The sequence below is a fragment of the Entelurus aequoreus genome, linkage group LG07, assembly GCF_033978785.1.
Source record: "Entelurus aequoreus isolate RoL-2023_Sb linkage group LG07, RoL_Eaeq_v1.1, whole genome shotgun sequence".
Taxonomy (NCBI): domain Eukaryota; kingdom Metazoa; phylum Chordata; class Actinopteri; order Syngnathiformes; family Syngnathidae; genus Entelurus; species Entelurus aequoreus.
The window spans coordinates 28,602,684-28,614,518 of record NC_084737.1 but is presented as its reverse complement, the minus strand read 5'-3'; the positions used below and the strand labels follow the sequence as shown (position 1 = coordinate 28,614,518).

General features: G+C 40.3%; 1 protein-coding gene across 1 annotated transcript in view; it reads left to right on the top strand.

Annotated features, from left to right (window-relative positions):
• The first annotated feature begins 8,041 nt into the window (after window positions 1–8,041).
• The window catches only part of LOC133654355 (triple functional domain protein-like), a 41,059-nt gene continuing 37,265 nt past the window's right edge, over window positions 8,042–11,835 (top strand). The window contains exons 1-2 of the mRNA XM_062054676.1: window positions 8,042–8,072; window positions 8,114–8,415. Of these exons, the coding sequence (XP_061910660.1) occupies window positions 8,042–8,072; window positions 8,114–8,415 (333 nt within the window). The remainder of the gene's footprint in view (window positions 8,073–8,113; window positions 8,416–11,835) is intronic.

Here is an 11,835-nt window from a genome sequence, read left to right as displayed (position 1 = left end):
GTAGAGTGGCTGTGCCAGCAATCGGAGTGTTGCAGGTTACTGGGGTTCAATTCCCACCTTCTACCTTCCTAGTCACGTCCGTTGTGTCCTTGGGCAAGACACTTCACCCTTTGCCTCTGATGGCTGCTGGTTAGCGCCTTGCATGGCAGCTCCTGCCATCAGTGTGTGAATGTGTGTGTGAATGGGTAAATGTGGAAATACTGTCAAAGCGCTTTGAGTACCTTGAAGGTAGAAAAGCGCTATACAAGTATAACCCATTTATCATTTATTTATAACTGCAGCTGTAGCCCATTTGAGAGCCGGGCCGGAAAGTAAGGAAAAAATAAATGCAATCTTGGCGCCGTCTGAGGAATAACGGGAGGGCTGGTGCCGAAAAATGAGGTCACATTGTACCAAGAACCCTCTACAAAGTTCAAAGTCCCCTTCAAAGGGTTTAGGGCTGGCAATCCTGGGCTCTCGTTCCAAAATGCTGTGTTCGGGTCCAAGAACTGGAGAAGCACGTGGAGGTACCACCGGTCCAGAACTGGCCCCGGGGCACATGTTGTCCAGCTTGGAATACAGTCTGGTAAAAGCTCTCTCAAGATGATCCTCAAGGGCAGTAAACCGAACCTGGTGTTCGCTAACGACGGAGCTAAGGATAGCTAGGTCGGAAGATATGGCTATCTGGGCCTGGGGCTTGCTGCTGTCGCCTGGTTCCGACATGTTGTTGGCCAGAACGTACTGTTGTATCTCAGAGAAGGGAAGGAGGCGACAACCAGGGCAGGACTGCGGTTTACAAGGTTTATTGGAAAAACCTTAGATGAATACGTGGCGTGTGTATGCTACTCAAAGTGAGTGAGTGTTGACTATGTGTAAAATTATAATGTAAATGTTACCAAGGGTTGTTGTCTGCAAATGTTGGTTGTATCTTTCGTCGTATCCAAGGGGGCAAAGGCGAAGAGGCAGTTCATGGACAGGCAAGTGGTCGTGGACAAGAGCAGGGCAGCGTGGTCTGGGTCCAAGCAGGGAGGTCGTGGATCGAGGTGGGCAGTTAGGAATCCGGATGGGTGTCGAGTGACAAGGCACGATCACGGAGGTCAGGAGAGTCACTGTGGAAATACAAAAGGGCATGAACCAGGGGGAAACACGGAGAAATAGAGCAAAACAAGGACGAGGAAATCACTGGGAAAAGGAATGCCAGACGTGATGCTTACTGGAAGGTTAGCGACATTCTGGCAAAGGTTCCTTGGGTCCGCTGGTCTTTATGCCGCTCCCCCTCGTCAAGTCCAGGTGTGCTGATCAGTGATTGCTTGCAGACTTGTTGCTGTGTGGGTGTGTTTGAGCGTCCTGCCAGCAGAGGGGTTAGCAGAGGTGCCTGCAGCTCCAGCTGCAGTGGAAACCTGGGATCGACTCCGCGTTATGACACAGAACTGGGTAACGAAACGTTGTTCCTTAATTGCACCAGTGCCAGTTGCTGGTCAAATGTTCATCTCTTGACCAGAAACTTGCTTCGAGGGTGTTATCGTGTGAGTGAGTGGGCAACAGGAGTAATTTCAATCAAAATAAATGTATATAAAATTATGCAAAAATTAGACCAGCTTGATGCCGGCCTGCTGCTCAAACTCATGCATGTCACAAGCACATAAATAATAGTTAAGCTGCATTAACTAAATCACTGTAGGTAATATTTGCTTCGAAGCCCCATTATGAAAATGAATGCCACTAGGCAGTATCAGCATGCAACAGGGCGGAGGGAGAATGGGAATCCTCTTTTCTCCCAAGTTCCACAGTGTGGGTGTTTCATGTAAAATGCTCTCATCTATCAGAGTTGTCGGGGGACCATGTTCCTCAGTAGGGGAGCTTGTCATTTCTCTTTGTTTCTCTGTTTCCGAGGCTAAACGATGCCACAGATGTAATGCTGGTACCTTGTATAATGTTTTATAACCATACTGAGATGAAGCTCTCCTGGGTGAGCAGGGAATCAGCAGAGTTGCTATGGTGACAGGTGTCTACGGGATGAATCTTGTCGATTATGTGCGCCCAGCGCATCATAAATCTGTAAATCAGTCTGAGCTGTTGTTTCATTCTGATGAAGACTTTTCACGTGTTTGGGATACTTTGTGTCAATAGCTTGTTGAATATATGTCAGTCTCTATTCCGCTTCTCACCTCTGCTGCTGTCCTCTGCTGCTGTCTGGAGGTGGTTAGGAAATGGTGTTACTGGCTGTGGCTGTGACTGCACTGCAAACATTTCAACTCGGCCAGGCTAAGCCCATGCATGGGACCACTGGGAAACACAAACCTCCCTCCAGTTTGATGATGCGGGCATTACTTGAGGCTTTTTATGTCACACAACCACAAATGTAACAACTTTCAGTCGCTTTTGTAAATTAAGCATCATCTCCTACATTGCAGAAAATTCCTAAAAACATTAGAGTGCTCCTGATGTATAGAGGAACTTGGACCACTGTAAACTAGGGTTGTACGGTATACCGGTATTAGTATAGTACCGCGATACTAATGAATCATTTTCGGTACTATACCGTCTCTGAAACGTACCGGTCCAGCACCGCCCGCGTCGAAGTCACGTCGTGACATTCCCGGGCGCGGCCTTTGCTGCTGCCCACTGCTCCCCTCATCTCCCAGGGGGTGATCAAGGGTGATGGGTCAAATGCAGAGAATAAAGTCGCCACACCTAGTGTGTGTGTGACAATCATTGGTACTTTAACTTTAACTTTAACATTGCTGGTTTTACGAGCAGACGAGCATGTTCAGCTGTGCACAATCACGGAGTACTTACAAGCAGACACAGTCTGTGGACAGAAAAGGAAGAACGGACGCATTTTGGCTTAAAAAATAACGATAAAGGTTAAGCTATAACACTGAAACATCCTCAGGAAGTGATGCTTTAAGACATGGCTAGCTAGCTAGCGGCTAAAGTCCATCCGCCGTCGGCAGTGTTTTAGCTACTTCAAAACCACTAATCCCTGTCTCCATGGTGACAAATAAAGTAAGTTTCTTACAAGTATCATCCCTGCAGGACGAGGAATAGCTAAACATGCTTCACTACACACCGTAGCTCACCGGCATCAAAATGTAAAATTTGTGGTATCATCCATAACTAATGTAAAGTATCAAACAACAGAAGAATAAGTGATTATTACTTTTTAACTGAAGTGTAGACAGAAAGAGTTAAAAGAGAAAGTAAGCAAATATTAACAGTAAATGAACAAGTAGATTAATAATTAATGTTCTACCACTTGTCCTTAATAATTTTGACAAAATAATGGAATCATAAAGGATACAATATGTTACTGCATATGTCAGCAGACTAATTTGGAGCCTTTGTTTGTTTACTTACTACTAAAAGATAAGTTGTCTTGTATGTTCACAATTTTATTTAAGGACTTAACTGCAATAAGAAACATATGTTTAATGTACCCTAAGATTTGTTGTTAAAATAAAGCCAATAATGCAATTTTTTTGTGGTCCCCTTTATTTAGAAAAGTGCTGAAAAGTATCAAAATAATTTTAGTACCGGTACCGGTACCAAAATATTGGTATCGTTGCAACACTACTGTAAACACATTGGCAGATCCTTCCATTGATATTTAACCTTGCTAGCAAACGTAAAACACTGAGCCAAAAGTTTGGTTTACATAACTTAGGCGTTTCTTAAGGCACTCCTTGAGGGTCCTTAAAAACAGCAGAGCGTGCCTGTAACTCTGACCAAATAGACCAAAATCAAATATTTACTGTAGAATACGTTGTTCTCCGGAATATACAAAATAAGTGAAGGGAGAAGTCAGGCCGCCTTGGTCCTTAGCTTTCTGGAATCGCGGCCCCCAAAACAATACTCTTTTGAAATTATTTTTTTACTCAATTATATATTCTTGGTTTGTGTCTTATTTATCAATCTTGAACATGTATACACGTTTACATCGTGATACACCACATATAGAACATTTCAAGGTCAGAGAAGCCTTAATGCTCTGCGTCCTCTTGTTCAATCACCATTCTGCCTGGCTCTGATCTGGTCTTTACTGAGAAGGGCAGTTGGTGGTACCTGTGGCGACACATGCTGGGGTTTTAGAGGAGTCTATCTGTTACGGTGAGCAGTGCAGCGGAATCCAAGATGCAAGGCAGAGTTGTTTGCATAAACAAAAGTCTTTAATGATTTCAATAAACTCAGGGTTATCCACAAAATGTACTTCACAAGGTATGAGTCCAAACAAAAGGTGTAGCAAAAGCCTAGGGAAACATGGTAACAAAAGGTGTAGCTCAGTGGTTAGTAGAACTGTCCATAAACAAGGCAAAAAAGAAAAATACAAGAAGAGACTATAAGCAGCAAGAACGGAAACAGGAGGCAAAAAAACCTAGAACATTACTGAGCTTATGGAAATGAACGATACCTTTCTGGGCTGGTTGGAAAAAAGAAGGAATGACGAGGGCTTCAGAGGTAGAGAAGAGATCCAGTAGTCCTTGCCATGTACTTGGACGAACCTGCACTGACTACGTGCATACAGCTAGCATAAATAGGCCTAATTACAGACCTGAAACAGATATGCTTCCTGGTACCGCCATTCTCGCAATCAGGAAATGACAGATCAGAAAAACAAATAGCAGGAAAATACCAATACAAAAATACAACAATAGAATAAGAGTAAAATGATCGAAAACGCAACCAATAACCCTAGAACTTACCAGTATATTCTTGTTGTGGAATAACCTTGCAGGCTTTTTGTTAGCAGCTGCAAAATATATACTATCTAACTTTATGTATGGCTACTAAGTGTGATGTGTTAAATTAAATTTTTATTTTTATTTTTTTCCATTTTTCTTTATGCAAACCCAGAGTTGTAGTATTATACACTCCTGAAGCTATTAAATGGGGAAATGCTGTTTGACCTGGAAAAATTATAAATACTTATGGATTATTTGCCTTTAAAGATCCCTTTACATTTATTTATTTATTTAAATTAGGACAATGCATATTCATCAACATAGAGCAACAATGTGAATACGCCGGAGTTAGCACAATAGCTCATTTTCATCCGTTGTCCTAAGGCAGGTTAGTACAGTAAACATTTTCAACAGGTCATGATACAAAAGAATACATAAATCACAAGACATTACACATTGCTGTTACTCAAAACAGCAACAATTACAAAAGTACCTTCACAGTACCTTACTACGGAGCCCCTAAAGCAGTGGTTCTCAAACTTTTTTTGTCATCCCCCACTTTGGACAAGGGGGAGTTTTCAAGCCCCACCTGCCCCCATCGCCCCAACAGAACGCTAATGCCAAGCTTAACATTTTCAAATTTATCGAACATCAAGTAACATCAAGTTTTATACATTCAAACTCAATAACATAAAATAAAATCAAGTTCAATAATAAATAAAATAACTGTGCAGCTGTGGTATAACTTGCATCAAGTTCAATATCAAATAAAATAACTTGCATCAATTCAATAATAAATAAAACAAAAGTGTTATAACTTGCATCAAGTTCAATAATAAATCAAAAAAGTGTTATAACTTGCATCAAGTTCAATAATAAATCAAAAAAAGTGTTATAACTTGCATCAACTTCAATAATAAATCAAATAAAAGTGTTATAACTTGCATCAGGTTCAATAATAAATCAAATAACTTGCATCAAGTTTTTTTTAATCAATAATAAATAAAACAAAAGTGTTATAACTTGCATCAAGTTCAATAATAAATAAAACAAAAGTGTTATAACTTGCATCAAGTTCAATAATAAATCAAAAAAAGTGTTATAACTTGCATCAAGTTCAATAATAAATCAAATAAAAGTGTTATAACTTGCATCACGTTCAATAATAAATCAAATAACTTGCATCAAGTTCAATAATAAATTAAAATAAAAGTGCCACTTTGCAATCTTTGCCAAAAAAAGGAGGACAGGGCAAGTGAACATGAGTTTTACAGTACTCCAGCATTAGTGGCTGCAATGAGCCTGTTTTGCACTGCACAGCTTTTCAAATCGAGGTTGCAGGCTTGACACTGCCACTGTTAAAACCTAATTGAATTCAGGGCTGAGCTGCCTTGACGCGAGTGTTTCCCGGTGAATGACACATTGTGTCCAATGCGCATTTGGCGCAACCCTCTTTATTAGAGCCTGCAGCCCGTTTCTTGACTTTGCCATGCGCGCCATCAGAGCAAAAGCCCACACAGTTTTCCCATTTAAGGTCGTGTTCTTTGAGGAAACTGTCCATTATCTTGAACAGCTCATCAGCAGTGGCTCTATTTTTTATGTATTTGCAAAACAGCAAATCCTCGCACAGTGACTCGCCATTCACAAACTTCCGCTTAGCCCCGCCCCCATTAGTTACTGTTGCTATGTCAGTAAACTTTCGCTCCTACCTAGAAATGTAAAGCCCACAGGAAAAATAAGTAATTTACATTTATCTATATAGCGGATTTCACAGACAGAATCACAAAGTGATTTCCAGTGTGTATAGAAAATGAAAGCATAGTAAAAAAAAAAATCAAAGAATATAATAATAAAAAAATAAAAAAATCAAAGTGAAATTTCCTCCCGTTCCTCGCGCCCCACCTGTCATGTCTCTATTCCCCACCAGTGGGTTATTCTAGTCAGATGCGCGTGTGTAAATATGCGATGTGTAAATATCAAAATATTACGTACGTCGAATCACTTTTTGTCAGGCAATATTACATTTAATGACAATTTTACATAAATGAATACATCCAAACACGTTGTACATATTTATTATTTGCAGGAAGAAATAACAGTTACAATTGTGCGTGTATCTTCCAAGCAAGAAAGAAGTTTGATCACATCAACATCGGACTAACTGACACACTCCGCTTCGCTGCAGGTCCGCAAGCCACGCCCACCCCCCACAGCCACAGAAGAGGAAAACTGTCCTTTCCCGGGCATGATAACGTCTTAAATAATGTCAAACACGTAGCGTTACAATAACCAGGAAGATAAAGTGTTTGTCTCACACCTACTAATCAAGCATTCACATTTTGCCACAACACACATGGGGGAAAGTCCTAATTGGAAATACAGCCATATTAACTCCTAAACTGCTATTTTAACACACACCAAACCATCAGCACGCATCCAATGCTTTCTCGTGGCCACGAGAAACTTTTTATAAAAAAAATAAAAATAATAATTATTATTTTTTTTTATTTTTTATAAAAAGTTTCTCGTGGCCACGAGATACTTTCTCGTGGCCACGAGATACATGTCTAAAAAAAAAAAAATTCCCATGTCCCTTTAGGGGCTCCGTACCTTACTGACTGCTCCTAGAATTTTGTTAAGCTCCGTTCACAATATTGAAGAGGTGATAAATATGCAAATAAAATGTTTGGTTTTGGTTTAGAAATACAGTAAGAACACTGTTAAGTCGGGATCAAGAGTCAAAGGTCAGGCCAGGGTTAAAAAGATGTACGTGACGCATGACTGAACCGATAAAACACTCCAGACATTCAACTCACGCTGAGAAGCAAGTTATACTTTTGAGCTTGAGGAAGACGGAAAAAAGGCCACAGGGCTTGGGAGGATGAGACAGGACGGAAATGGGGGAAAAGGCCAAAAAAACAAACAGTCCAAACCACGTATCTATTTTCTATAGTGGAATCAAAGTGGGAGTCCACTTCCCCGCCAACCCGTGGGTCACTTCCTTTCTACTGGTGACATCACAACGTCTCTGGAGTACATTTATATATATATGTCATATACTGAGCTAATCTCAATGTTCTACCTTGCGTCTACACGTGTGTCAATCATATGATTAAATGCTAAAAGCTGAAAATGCTCGGCTTCCTGTAAACAGAGTGTGCTTCACAGCTCAGCTCACAGTAGCACAGCTGCGTCTTAGGGGGCAGGCTATTTTTATATATCCACTCTTTGTTTTTATTTCTCTTTTGCTTCCAGTCCTTCGGCCACCTCCTGCCGACCTGCACCACTGCCCTCACTTATGATCCACTTGGCGTTCACAAAATGCCGGGCTTGTTTTTTTCTCATAGATTAATTGATTCAATGATTCTTGCAACGTGAACATGCGGAGCAAGGTAGCCTTAGAGACCCAGTGTGATACCAATAGCCCATTGCTCTTTTTGCTCCTCCTACAGACTCGTATTCGGCAGCAGGCAGTGAGGGCAGCATCTCTACCTCTGTGGCGTCCCTGCCCCCACAGGCTTCAGGCAGCTCGGCCCCCAGCTCCCCTGGCTCCAAGCGTTCTGTCAGCACCCTGAAAAAATGGCTCACAAACCCAGTTCGCAAGCTCAGTGCTGGGGCCACAGCTAAAGGGGAACGTCAAATCCGCAAATTTGAGGGAAAACCTACACCCCTTTCATCCCACAGCCAGGATCTGGGCAGCCCCCCGAAACTTGATGGGCCGCTCACCATCCTGCCTGTCACACACACAGAACTGGTGAGCAGTGAACATTTTAGGGTGGACACATCAGCTAACACAGTGTTTTTCAACCACTGTGCGATACAGTTGGTGTGCCGTGGGAGAATATGTAACTTCACCTATTTGGGTTAAAAATATTTTTTGCAAAGCAGTAATAATAATCTGCAAATGTGCCGTTGTTGACTGTCGGTGCTGTCTAGAGCTCGGCAGAGTAACCATGTTATACTCTTCCATATCAGTAGGTGGCAGCAAGTAGCTAATTGCTTTGTAGATGTCGGGAACATGGTTTGTCGTGATCACAATATGCAGACGACAGTGTGCAGGTAAAAAGGTATCTACTGCTTAAACCAAAAATAAACAAAAAGCGAGTGCCGCTAAGAAAAGGCATTGAAGCTTAGGGATGGCTATGCAAAACAAAACTAAAACTGAACTGGTTGCAAAGTAAACAAAAACAGAATGCTGGACGACAGCAAAGACTTACTGCGTGAGGAGCAGACAGCGTCCAAAAAGTACATCCAAACATGACATGACAATCAACAATGTCCCCGCAAAGAAGGAGAGCGACAACTTAAATAGCCTTGATTGCTAAAACAAAGCAGGTGCGGGGAATAGCGCTCAAGGAAGACATGAAACTGCTACAGGAAAATACCAACAAAACAGGAAAAGGCAAAATAGAAGCGCAAGACAAGAACTAAAACACTACACACATGAAGACACCAAAAAACTCCGAATAAGTCACGGCGTGATGTGACAGGTGGTGACAGTACACCTACTTTGAGACAAGCGCTATAGTGATGCCTGGTTGGTTATGGTTTGAATTCATATCCAACACTTGCGAGAACAATTTTTTATTGTCAATATCGGCTACTGAGTTTAATTTTTGTATGTTTTCTGCTGGTGGTGTGCCTCCGCATTTTATCAATGAAAAAAATGTGCCTTGGCTCAAAAAAGGTTGAAAAACACTGAGCTAACACACAAGGCATTGTCTACATTGGTCCAATGTTTATTGAAGGCGACCACCTTGTAAGCAAGCTACAGTTTTGGTATTTGCCCACAAGGCCTTTGCATGCTGGCTTTGATGTAAATAATGGAACATGCAGTCTTTAATGGATCCCATAATGTTTTGCCGGCATTGATAATGAGTCCTAATACAATATCTATACCGCTGACGACATTGGCAGGGCTGTACAGTGCGACAAATTTACTCGCATACGCGACTAAAAATAGATCACGTGACTAGAATAGCGAATACGGATTTCAACCCTTTCAATCTCATTTTGCGCCTAAAATGTTGTGGGGCGGTATAGCTCGGTTGGTAGAGTGGCCGTGCCAGCAACTTGAGGGTTGCAGGTTCGATCCCCGCTTCCGCCATCCTAGTCACTGCTGTTGTGTCCTTGGGCAAGACACTTTACCCACCTGCTCCCAGTGCCACCCACACTGGTTTAAATGTAACTTAGATATTGGGTTTCACTATGTAAAGCGCTTTGAGTCACTAGAGAAAAGCGCTATATAAATATAATTCACTTCACTTCACTAAAATAAGTCCATAAAAAATAGATAAAATTGAGTAAGATTTGGGCAAAAGAAGCATTGTTGTCAGCAGACCATGCTCGCGCTTTACCATGCCTCTGCGCATCTGCTCTGTGCAGACGTGATCACGTGTACACAGCATCGCAGCTCTCACGACATGCTAGCTTAGCTGCTACCAATTAGCTAGTCACCGCAAATTTAATTTCGACAACTAAAGATACAAACTTGATAGTAAATAAAGCCACGTTTCCACTGCTTGACGTTGTGCTCATTATTATCAAATGTGTTTAAACGTTACGTGGACGTGCTGTAATGAAATAAGTAAACTCAGACCATTGGCGGTGATGAGAATTACTCTGAATGGTGGTCGCAGTTTTGTTTTGACGGTGTCTGCGCATACATTCTGCTTCTGACGAGATAGGAAGCAGGGAAAGAGAACGCAAAAATGCCACAAAAGAAAAAGATAAATGCTATTGCTGGTCAGCAGACTACCGCAGTTATATTTTCTGCTTCCACTACTAATGATCGGACTGGCGAAATAATCTCAACATCGACTTCTGTCTTCTCCTCTACTGAGCCTAAAGCAAAACAAGTTAATTATACCTTCTGCATCTTCCTCACAAAGAAAGTTAACTTTTCTCCAGCTGTGGCTCATCACCACATGAAAATATTTGCACTTTTCAGATGATAATTTCATGTACTTTAATGGGGAACTGCACTTTTTTTGGATTTTTGCCAATTGTTCACAATTATGAGAGACGAGAATTGTTTTGGGGGGGGAGATTTTAAAGATGATAAAAAAACGCTTGGAAGATGTGTGACAATTTGGAGTCACCGTTGTAGCCTTCAAAGCCCTCTAAAACAACTTCAAAACCCTCCATCAACGTTTTGTATGCACACTGCAAGTATTTATATAATGTAGTAACAGACACGTTAATAACAATATGTAACACGTACAATATTTACCGTATTTTGATCATTTTAAGCATTGCCACAACTAATTTCTTGGTGCATTTATTTCCGTTTGAGGGTTTATGGCAGGGCATTCACAGTTGTTGAGCAATAACTCTGTGTGTGTGTGTGTGTGTGTGTGTGTGTGTATGTGTATATATACATTATTTATATTATATATTAATATATCATATTATATAAGTATATTATTCTATGATAGTATATTAAGTATTTATATATATGTATTTACTTATATATGTTAGGTCAGGAAAAAACACAGAGGCTACATCATCCCTACAAGCCTGTTTTACAGGTTTCCCATATTTTATTATATTGCAATCTTTTATAGTTTTATTTTAAAATCCCCTGACGAGCAGGGAAACCTTCGAAACAGGCTTGTAGGGATGATATAGCCTCTGTCTGTATATATATATATATATATATATATATATATATATATATATATATATATATATATATATATATATATATATATATATATATATATATATATATATATATATATATATATATATATAAGTATATGTGTACATATATATATATATATATGTATATAAGTATATGTGTAGACATATATATATACGTTTCTGTGGTTTATCCGTTATACAGGGAATTTTTAAAATAAAACAATAAAATATTGCAATATAATAAAATCTCCTGACGAGCAGGGAAATCTGCGAAACAGGCTTGTAGGGATGATATAGCCTCTGTGTTTTTTCCTGACCTAACATACATTCCGCTCTACCCCGGTATTGAGCACTGTATAACGGATAAACCACAGAAACCTCGACGGTATTTACTTATATATATATGTGTATATACTTATACATATATATATATATATATATATATATATATATATATATATATATATATATATATATATATATATATATATATATATACAGACCTGGGCATTCTGCGGCCCGCGGGCCG